General features: G+C 56.2%; 2 protein-coding genes across 2 annotated transcripts; both read left to right on the plus strand.

The window, feature by feature from the left end:
* Positions 1-2595: 2595 nt before the first annotated feature.
* L226DRAFT_538427 (nitrite reductase) lies at positions 2596-7558 on the plus strand. The gene is made up of 25 exons (XM_067681490.1): positions 2596-2619; positions 2674-2772; positions 2831-2905; positions 2979-3050; positions 3107-3372; positions 3435-3965; positions 4023-4067; positions 4129-4337; positions 4399-4495; positions 4579-4683; positions 4740-4839; positions 4899-4927; positions 4992-5080; positions 5135-5281; positions 5340-5386; positions 5445-5482; positions 5537-5582; positions 5636-5758; positions 5816-5890; positions 5953-6093; positions 6152-6172; positions 6232-6386; positions 6471-6884; positions 6956-7037; positions 7096-7558. The coding sequence occupies exons 2-25, from the start codon at positions 2709-2711 to the stop codon at positions 7416-7418; spliced, it is 3294 nt and encodes a 1097-aa protein (XP_067531639.1). The 5' UTR covers positions 2596-2619; positions 2674-2708; the 3' UTR covers positions 7419-7558.
* A 1578-nt stretch (positions 7559-9136) lies between these two features.
* Positions 9137-10025, plus strand: L226DRAFT_469157 (uncharacterized protein; the record flags this gene model as incomplete). Its single annotated transcript, XM_067676194.1, has 3 exons — positions 9137-9433; positions 9498-9671; positions 9729-10025. 3 exons carry the CDS (start codon positions 9137-9139, stop codon positions 10023-10025), a joined length of 768 nt encoding a protein of 255 aa, XP_067531640.1.
* Between the last annotated feature and the right edge of the window lie 465 nt (positions 10026-10490).

Consider the following 10490-nt stretch of genomic DNA (forward strand, 5'->3'; position numbering starts at 1 on the left):
GGCGCTGCCGGCGCGGTGCGATTGATTCGGACACCGGCGCTTACCCAATCCGTCGTCCTTCCCGCTACATTCTCCTCGTCGTTCTCCGCGACGTCCGCGTCGTTCGCCACCCAAGCCTCCTAGTTCCGTCTCATATGGATGTCGTAACCGACGGCTGCACACCCACCTGCACCTCGGATCGTATTGGACCATGCGCCTGCGTGCCGTCGTCAACGCGGAGGAACAGACGAACGCTTGCGGAGTTGTTTGCGCGTTCGACGCTTTGAAGTGCTCTTGCGGTGAGTGCTACACGTAAATTTAAGTGTGTTGTGGAGCAGGCAGCGAGGAGATCCCTTGTCTGTGGTGTGTGGCATAGCATGCGGCGCGTTGAGAACGTATTGGACAGAAGCAGTGCCCGGTTCGTCCACTCGAGGTGTGCTTCTTCCGGTCCATTCTCAATACACTGAAGCGTACGCGGTGGACGAAAAGAACGCAGGTTGCTGCCGGAGCGAAGGAGGGGTCTGGTTCATGACCTTCGGCTGCCTTAGAGTGTCAGGGCGGGGATGGAGAGGGCGACGTAGATGGGACATACGGGCAACGATACGCGGTGGATCGTATGCACGTATCCCCCAGTTTTACGAGTCTTGCCAGATTGTCTTTCCGTGATTTTTCGCCGCGAGTTCGTCGTGGTGTCACCGACTATGGGATGCATCGACCACAGGATAAGAACACACCTTGATTGCGAGCTGGACGCTCTGTGCCTATACACCGTCCCCAGCGTGGAGGCCTGAGCAGCCAAACGCTTCCATGAGTTGTGTGCGCGTTCGAAGCTCTTCTTTTGGTCCAAACTCAGTACGCTGAGGCGTGTGTGCTTGGACAACAAGCATGCACACTGAGAACCCAGTTTTCTGCTAGAGCTGAGCGCGAAGGTGCCTAATTGATCATCTGTTGCCTTACGCTGCCTTAGCGTGTCAGAAAGAGGGTGGACATGGGATGCATCGGCCGCAAGTTGCAGAATGCACCTTTATTGCGAATTGGAAGCTCTCCCCATGCTCCCTTGGCCCTTTCTGGTTGTAACTATGCGCATATAGTCGATGAATGGACATCAAATATGCTGCATGTCGTGCATGAGAGCCCTTCTTGGCGTGAAGCTTAATTTGGCCCCTGTAAGCGGAGAACGATGCAGGGGAGGGCAGCATGTGCTGTGGTGGGGAGAAGACAAGAGACTTTGCAGTAGGCCCGGCCTTTATATATGGTGGGGGATGCATGGGCGTCTTCCCTATCATCGAGATGACGTCAATATCGTCCATCTGGCGTTCAGTAAGATGAGTGTCCGAAAACAGTAACGGAAGCGCCCCTCGAAGATGGTCACCACATGCTATCCTTCTCTAGTCCCGTTATGACACGTTCAGGATCCGCCCTTTCGGACGAAGAATCGGAGAGCGAAGCAAGGAGGCAGCGTCCCCACACCAAAAGGTATGGCTGCAAAATCCATCCTTCTCTATGCCAGACGGTTCGGATTGAACAGAATCGCTCCAGCAAGAGCATTATTGCCATCCTTCTCAACTCAAATATTCTAGATGTTGTACGTCGTCGTAGTCGTCGAACGTAAGGTGCAATAGAACATGCTCACATTTTCACTTGTCAGCGCGCAGCGGCATGAGTTCGGCCCTATTCTGTCAGCAAACCCTAAGTCGAAGCTCTACGTGCCCCCGGTTTCATGTTAATGTCCAAATTCCCGACGTGTACAATAGCTTCGACAAGCTGCAGGCTCACCTCGGTGGCTTAGATATAATCGTGAGCTCAATTTCGTCCCATGGTACTATCTGACTCGTCGGTCGGAGAGCTCCAAATGACCACATATGTTGTACCGGTACAGCTTGCGCCCGAAGCGTCTATGCAGCTCGTGGAAGAAGGCAAGCGGCAAGTCGCGGAGAATCCGAAGCCGCCCAGCGCCCAGCTGAAGGTCTCGTGGAACCAGTACACCCACAGCACGAAGAGAACACACTCGCGAATGTGAAGATATCCCGTCTGAGTCTTTGGAGAGGTTTGCGAAGGAGTTTGACAGCCTGCAGGAAGCGGGTGAGGAGTGGGACGCGTACGTGCCTAGGTAGGAAGTAAGGAAGTGTACAATCTCTAATTGAGTTGAGGAGGTTCTTGGTCCCCATCGCGTGCACCTTGGCGGCAGAGCTTGAGATGCATAAGGTACAGGTATCCCTATTGCATCATCGCCACTATCTGAGCTGACACGGGACAACAAACCGCTAGAAGCGTGCAACCATTGCCTTCCAATACGGCCCAGCATTGACTGGACGCTCAAAACTTCATGGCCCGAGCGCCGAGCGTCCCTCCAACTTTCACAGGTACTTGCGATCGCCATACTCGGATTGCACCCAGTATGCACCTCGAACTTCGCAAACCATCGCCAACGCCAAGCACGGCTTCCGATCTCTTCCGTCACTGCCTAACCCACTGCCGGAACGGTCATCCAAGATCCTCCCACCTGACGAGTTCGGAGCGCCCCTCGAGCTCTCCCGCCATCCGGTCCCACGCGAAGCACCAGAGTTTAGCAGAGGTGCCTTCGCAGGGAGTGCACGGTACGTGAGCGTGTCCAGCCTCGGAGGTTATGTATTGACACGGGTCAGATTGGGCCCTGTCCGCTGCCATATATGCTCTGAGACTTATCACTTGCAGGCGTGGTCTCCCCGAACCTCTTTCAAACCCTCAAGATGCCAGCGACAGCCTCAGAACGCAAGACCATTGTGGTCGTTGGGCTTGGTATGGTGGGAATCGGTCAGTTTCGCGAGCCTTTGCATCTTGCCCAGTTCGTTCCTGATTCGCGCGCTTCTAGCGTTCATTGAGAAATTGCTAGATCTCGACACAGCAGGTCGTTATCGGATAGTGACGTGCGGGGAGGAGGTCCACTGTGAGGATTCAGATTGTCGAGCACCACCGCGCGCCGGATGTACTCACTCGTTCGTTCGCTTCTGAACTCTCAGTGGCTTACAATCGCGTAGCCTTGACGGACTTCTTCCAGCATCGCAACATCGAGAAACTCTACCTCAACTCTCGTACTATCATAGTCTCCTTTCTATTCGCAGGACTTGGCTGACGAGTGCATCGGCAGCTGAATGGTACACGAAGCAAGACCCGGACAGGTTCCAGTTCCACACGGGCGAGACGGTCACGTCCCTCGACACGGAAGCGCGCGTGGTTGCGACCGACAAAGGGCGCACTATCGCATACGACTATTGCGTGCTCGCGACGGGCTCTGATGCCACGCTCCCTGCGTACGCGGACCTTTCCATTCCCGGCGTCTTCGTCTATCGCAACATCGCAGACGTTGACAAGCTGCTCGCGCATGCCGAGAAAGAGGACGTGAAGGATGCTTCGGTGAGGACCTGCTGTTCTCTGTTAAGTGTTTCGCTCACAAGCCTTGACCTATTCCTGCATAGGCGGTGGTGCTGGGAGGCGGCCTGCTGGGCCTCGAGGCGGCGAAAGCGGTCTACGACCTTCCGACGATCAAGGATGTCGCGATAATCCACAGGCAGACGTACCCTTTGTCCAGACAACTCGATGCACAAGGCGGGGAGATCGTCCTCCGCCGCATCGAAGGCATGGGCGCTCGGTTCCTCGGAGGTACCTCCGTCCAACGCCTCCTGACCGACGACAAGGGCGCCCTCTCGGGGCTAGAGCTCTCAGACGGGTCAACACTCGACTGTAATATCGTGATCTTCTCCATTGGGATCTCCCCGCGAGACGACCTCGCGCGGACAGCAGGATTGGCGTGCGGACAGCGCGGCGGAGTCCTCGTCGATGACCACTTGCAGACGAGCGCGAAGGACGTGTACGCGATCGGCGAGTGCGCGAGCTGGAAGAACAACACGTATGGTCTCATCGCGCCGGGGATTGAGATGGCGGATATCCTCGCTTTCAACTTCACACAAGCGCAGACCCACGTCGGGAGCTTCAAGCTCCGGCAGATGGTATGTACTCATTTGGGTTTCTGCTCGGCCCGCTGCTGATTCCATCGTCGTGTACAGAATAATCCGGACTTGTCTACGAAGCTGAAGCTGATGGGCGTCGATGTCTGTGCAAATTGTACTCGAGTACCATCCCGAGATACGCTCTGACAAGTATGTGGTCTAGGTAGCTTCTTTCGGCGACTTCTTCGCGGAGAAGCATGGACAGGTCAAGTCTTCTGTCAATGAAAGTAGCTCTACAGCAAGTCTTCCACAAGCACCCGGCGGGAAGCACGATGCGTCTGCTCCTAGAAAACGCCATGGAGCCGCAGCTGCAGCCGAAGGCCCGGTGGAGGCGCTGACCTATCGAGACCCGTTCGCAGGTGTCTACAAGAAGTATAGTCACATTCGCACTTATACGCTACCGCCGTACATGCTCTCAACATCCTCGTAACAGGTACATCTTCAGCGCCGACGGCAAGTACCTCCTTGGCGGCATGATGGTAGGAGACACGTCCGACTACGTCAAGATGGTCTCCCTAGTCAAGAAGAAGGTTGGTTGGTGCTACTGTCTCTCTCCCGGCTCTGAGTCGACCCGTCGTACACGCGTATAGCCGACTCACTTCGCGTCTCATAGAAAGCGCTCGACGTCCCACCCGCGCAGTTCGTGCTCGGGTCGCGCAGCGGCTCCGAAGACACGGGCGAGGATCTCGATGACGATACGCAGATCTGTAGCTGTCACGTAAGCCTGAATTCCTTGGAGTGGTCCTGGGTGGACGCTGAGATCCGTCCGGACAGAACGTGACGAAAGGCCGCGTCGTGCAATGTATCAAGGACGGCGCGCAGAGCGTAGCCGATGTCAAGACGCAGACCAAGGCTGGAACAGGGTGTGGAGGGTGTCAGTGCGCCATGCTATTGTTCTCTGGTGCAACTCTATCTGAAGCATCGTTCGCGCAGGCATCCCGCTGGTGACCAATATCGTCAAGGTCTGTCGTTGTGTGCCCTTCCCTTCTCTTCTTATCCGATTCATTGACACGGCTGGCGGTCTAGTCCGAATTGAAGAAGGCCGGCATCGCCGTCAACAACAACATATGTCCGCACTTCGCCATGACGAGGGCAGACCTGTTCAATGTTGTCAAGTAAGGCTCGTTGGTCTCGTTCTCTCTCTTCACGTATAATGACGATGCATGCAGGATCAAGAAGCTGACGACCTTCACTGCGATCATGGAAACCGTCGGTGTCAAGCCCGACTCCGTCGGCTGCGAGATCTGCAAGCCAGCGATCGGGAGCATCCTCTCTTCCCTCTTCAATGAGCATGTCATGAACCCAACCCATCACGCGTGAGAACTTGTAATGCCCTCACATTCCACCTCCAACTCAATTACGTGGACATTGCAGGAACCAAGACACGAACGATAGGTTCCTTGCCAATATCCAGCGGAACGGTACCTTTCTCTGCAGTTCGACGACCGGTCGCGCGAAAGTGGCTGATGTCCCTTCTAGGAACATTCTCCGTCGTACCCCGCGTCGCCGCCGGCGAGGTCTGAAGTCCGATTGGCATCTCCGTTCGCGCTGCCGCTCACACAGATACACAGATCACGCCTGAGAAGCTCATTGTCCTTGGCCAAGTCGCGAAAAAGTGTACGTGTTCAGGAGTGTGCGTCCCGGGTTTCGGCTCATCTTGTGGTGCACAGACGGACTCTACACGAAGATCACCGGAGGGCAGCGAGTCGATCTCTTCGGTGCGGAACGAGCGGACCTTCCCTCCATATGGAAGGAGCTGGTCGACGCCGGGTTCGAGAGCGGGCACGCATATGGTAGGTACTTGATCTACCGGGGCCATAACAAATATTCATTGTATATGATGTCTCCAGGCAAGGCGCTCCGAACTGTGAAGTCATGTGTAGGGACGACCTGGTGCCGCTATGGCGTCGGCGACTCAGTCGGACGTGAGGCTATCCTCATACCTAAGGTTGAGACGTTCCGAGGTTGCTGACCACGTCGGAGACAGTCGCAGTCCAGCTGGAAGAGCGGTACAAGGGCATTCGCTCACCACACAAATTCAAGGGCGGCGTAAGTGGATGCGTCCGGGAGTGCGCCGAAGCTCAGGGCAAGGATTTCGGGCTCATCGCCACCGACAAGGGATGGAATAGTGAGCGTTTGTCTACTTTCCAGCATCCGAGTCTTTATCATGCTCACCCATTTTGCAGTTTTCGTGTGCGGAAACGGAGGCAAGCGGCGTGGTTCTCACTTCCCTCAACTGCTAAGACTGACGAGAAGACGATTGCAGGCGCGAACCCGCGGCATGCGACGCTCCTGGCTGCAGACGTTCCTCCTTCTCGCGTTGTCCGCATCCTCGACAGGTTCTTCATGTACTATATCCGCACCGCTGACAAGCTTATGCGGACGGCGCGCTGGCTTGAGGGCATGGAGGGTGGCATCGAGGTCCGTACCCCCCACTTCCCTTCCAATCATTCGTCCCCTTATTCCCCTTGCCCCTGAATCACTGCATCTATTCCCCCGCTACAGAAGCTCCGAAAGGTGGTACTGGATGACGAGCTCGGTATATGCGCAGACCTCGAGCGCGAGATGGACGAGCTCGTTGGGACGTACTTCGACGAGTGGCGCGCGGTCGTAGACGACCCCGAACGGCAGAAGCAGTTTCGCCAGTTCGTCAACACGGACGAGCGCGTCGCGCAGACGGAGAAGATCACGGAACGCGGCCAGATGCGTCCTGCGAACTGGTCCAAGGCCACCCTTCCGCTCGTCATGCGCGAGAGCGACATCGCAGTGCCTAAGGGCGAGTGGAAATGGCGCAAGCTCGCGACGGTGCAGGACTTTGTGCCGACGGATAGCGGGACGACGTCTGCTGCGGTGAGGTACGGAGACAGCCAGATTGCCATATACCACATCCCCAAACGAGGGTACTTCGCGACGCAACAGGTGCGTTTTCTTCATGGCGTTAGGCATTGGAGGCATGTCATTTAGAGAACTGACTGAAAATTTCCTTGCAGATGTGCCCGCACCGCCGCGCGTTCGTTCTCGACCACGGCATCATCGGAGATGACCCGAAGTCCGGCTCGCTCTACGTCTCATGTCGGTGCCCTTGTCTTCTTCTCCTCACCTCGGGACTAAAATACATGTCTGAACACAGGTCCGATGCACAAACGCAACTTCAGCTTGACAACGGGCGAGTGTCTCAACGACGACTCGTACGGAGTCGTTACATTCGATGTCAAGACCGACGGCGATGACGTCTTGCTCCTCTTGCCCGAGCCGGAAGACTTAGATATTGTGATGGGCACCTCGAAGTGGATGGTCCGGCAGGCGACCGCGGAGCTTATCGATCGTGGTGCAACGCAGCAATCAACCGTGGAGATCGTCGGTCCTACGGAGTCTGTCGAGGCGGCCTCCGGTGTGGCCGTTGAGCAGGGATGTTCGGGTTCGTCGTGCAATGGGGAAAAGCTCGACTGGTGATCATGGAGGCGGCTTGGAACATAGTTCGAGCTCATCATATACAAACTAAAATTTTTATGCAGTCAGCCACCACCATTCCAGGACCAGGACTGTTTCGCAGGCTACAGCACGCTTGTACTAGAGCCAATCTCCACTCGCTCTACTGACTTCCCGAAAGGCTGCTCCTCCAACGCTCGTACCTCTGCTGAACTCGTATTTGATGTATATGCCGAGCAGGGTGCGTAAGGGGCGGCCCGTCATGTCCCTCAGCGCCTTCGCTGTTGGACTGAACGAAACAGTTGTCTCTACTGCATGGTAAGGTAGCGGAGGTCGGGCAGACATGGAGGACGATGCGATCGAGGAATTCGTGAACACGGATGCAAGAACAATTCAAATTCGGATGCAATAAGTATCTGTAGACAGGTAACTAACTGCTGAACTAATGCATTATTATCCCGGATTAGGACCTAGTAGGTGTACTTCATACTTACCTTAGAGTTTTTTTCCTGGGCAATTGCGAGTTGCACCTCAACCACTGTGATATCGCATTCGGTCGGCCAGTGCGGTCACTATTCGCAAGAGGTGCTCCACTGGCAGGATACAAAGTAGCCGAGGTCACCACTGTCCGCATGCCATGGGACGACTTGCCACCCCAGAGAGCATTAATGTCGCGTGGCGGGTAGGTACTGCTCGCCCTCAAGCTCCTCTCGCTAATTGAGTGTAACAGGTACCAGGAAGGCACCGGCCGGCAGCATCACCATGTAGCGAGGGTATACTAGGGTATACCAGTGACGCATTCTTCACGCGCCAAGTTACTCGCTAGTGGATCCTAGTGGCATCGAACTTACGGCATGTCCTGGACAGCCTCCAGTAAATCATTGCGGAGACTTCTTTTCAGCCGAATAGCTTCAGGCTTGCATTGTCGGAACCTTGCTCAATGGGATGACGACCTGATGCTTTAGTCCAGCGATGTGTGCTACGATTCGGAGTTCGACCCTCCTATGTAAACACCCTTCCTAGGTGAGTAAACACTTCACTTCAGCATGTGTTCCTGGATACCTTGTTGTGGTCCATTCGTTCGGGACTCACGCCACAAGGGGCATCCTGAATTCAAATGTTCTCGGCATACGTTGTGTTGGTTCGCGGCGCAGTGTGCTAATGGCTCACCAGGCTTCTATGGGAATAATGCGATGCCTAGCACCAACGGCACGGAGATCTCGGGATGGAGTTCCATGTCTCGCCATTGGCAACGCACGCAATATGTCCTGCTCCGGCTATATGCTGGCCTCGGCTTGGGTCCACAATCCTGCAAGCCTCGCGGAAGCAAATGTGCGTCCGTTCCAATCGCGTCCTGTGTGGATCTCGATCGCTGATCCCCGTCCGTTGCGCCCACAAACTCGCTCTAATGCGCCATCCGGACCACATTGCATCGGCTAGGTGGTCGACACCGCAGACAAGACGCGGCATCCGCACCGTTCGCGCGTTTCCGATGCGGCCCCAGCTGGGGTGCTCTTGTTCAAAGCCCACAACGCGAGGTTGGCGTGAAACGGCAGCTCAACCGGGACATGGTGTGCTATGCCGTCTTGGTCGCCGCGCAGTCCTACATGTACCTCGGCGCTGCGCTGGGCATCACCATTCTCCCACTCGCTGGACTCGCTGGACTCAGTGAAACTCAGACACTCCCGCGCTTTCAGACCCCGCGCCGCCTGACCCGCACACTTCCTTTCGCCGGACCCGCGATGTCCCATGGAGCGGCGCACGCTTTCGCACCCGCGTCGACCACCACCACTCCGACCACTCCGACCAAGCCGGAGATCCTCCGTGGGTGGGTCAAGACTACGAGGGACGCGATGCTGGTGTTCGAGGCGACGCGCGTGGGCATCGTGCCGCGGGTCACCCGTAGGTTCCATGAGCTCGAGAAACGGAGCATCATCCGGAGCGGCGCCATCTTCGTGTTTACCGAGGAGGAGAGCGGGATCAAGAGGTGGACGGATCCGTACCTGTGGTCTGCGTCGCGCATGCAAGGCAACTTCCTGGTCAGTCGTATTCACAGCGGTTGGCATGTGGTCTTAATGACGTGTCCCCGTTGGTTTTGTACAGATGTACCGTGAGCGAGATGACGAACACGGCCCTCAGATGGATTCCCCGTATCGCTGCTCTGCGATGAGTTCCTTCACAGAATATGCAGAGCTGCTGGATCCCGAGCTCGAGCACTACATCCTCGGCAGCTGGAACAAGGGCAAAGGGCTTAAGAAGAACGGTCTCATGAAAAAGGTGAAGTGCAGAATTTGCTGCTCTGGGGCCCCGACCACGCTGACGATGCCACATCAGGCCATCTCCATATCGATCGAGGGCACAGTCTACCACCTCATCTCATACTACTATCCCTCGGACGTCCGGTCGGGTGTCCTACAAACCCCCTCAAGCATGCCGCATCTTGCGTCGTTGGAGCTCAGCCCCGCTATCATGCGGAGCTTCTCTCAAGTCCGTCACTCAACTGCGCCAGGGAAGCCCAAGAGAGGACGTCCACCTCGCTCGTACGTGCCTCCTCATAGCACGCCGCTTCATGTCTCATGCACCAAGGCAGGCGCATCGTCCAGCTCGAGAGGCCTACCGGACTCCTTCTGAGCATTCCCTCAACTCCTGCGCCTTCCCCCGGGACGATGACGCCCAGTCATGAATGGTACTCGCCTGTCACCGCAAGCGATACCTTCGCACCAGCCTCTTGCCCTGCACCACGGTCACTTCCTTTTTTCACCCACTCTGAAGCGTATACGTACACGAGGTCGTCTTCGTCCCCTCCATCGGAGGTACATCCGTACCATTCTCATCACCAGCCAAACTTGAACGCTCCTGGTGGCTCTTCATCCTCTATGGTATACACCCAGGCGGCGGAGGCGCCGTGGAGCCACACTTCGTCTTCCGGAGCTCTTCCCTCTTACCCTTTCCCGGTTTACGATTATGACTACGAATCTGCTCCGGTTCCCCATCACTCGGAAATCTCAACTTCTGCGCCTGTGGACAATTCGATGCACACTACCTCGCAGTCGGAACAACAGTACTCTACATTGCAATACTTCCGATACCCCCAGG

This window comes from Lentinus tigrinus (genome assembly GCF_003813185.1).
Source record: "Lentinus tigrinus ALCF2SS1-7 unplaced genomic scaffold L226scaffold_32, whole genome shotgun sequence".
Classification (NCBI taxonomy): Eukaryota; Fungi; Basidiomycota; class Agaricomycetes; order Polyporales; family Polyporaceae; genus Lentinus; species Lentinus tigrinus.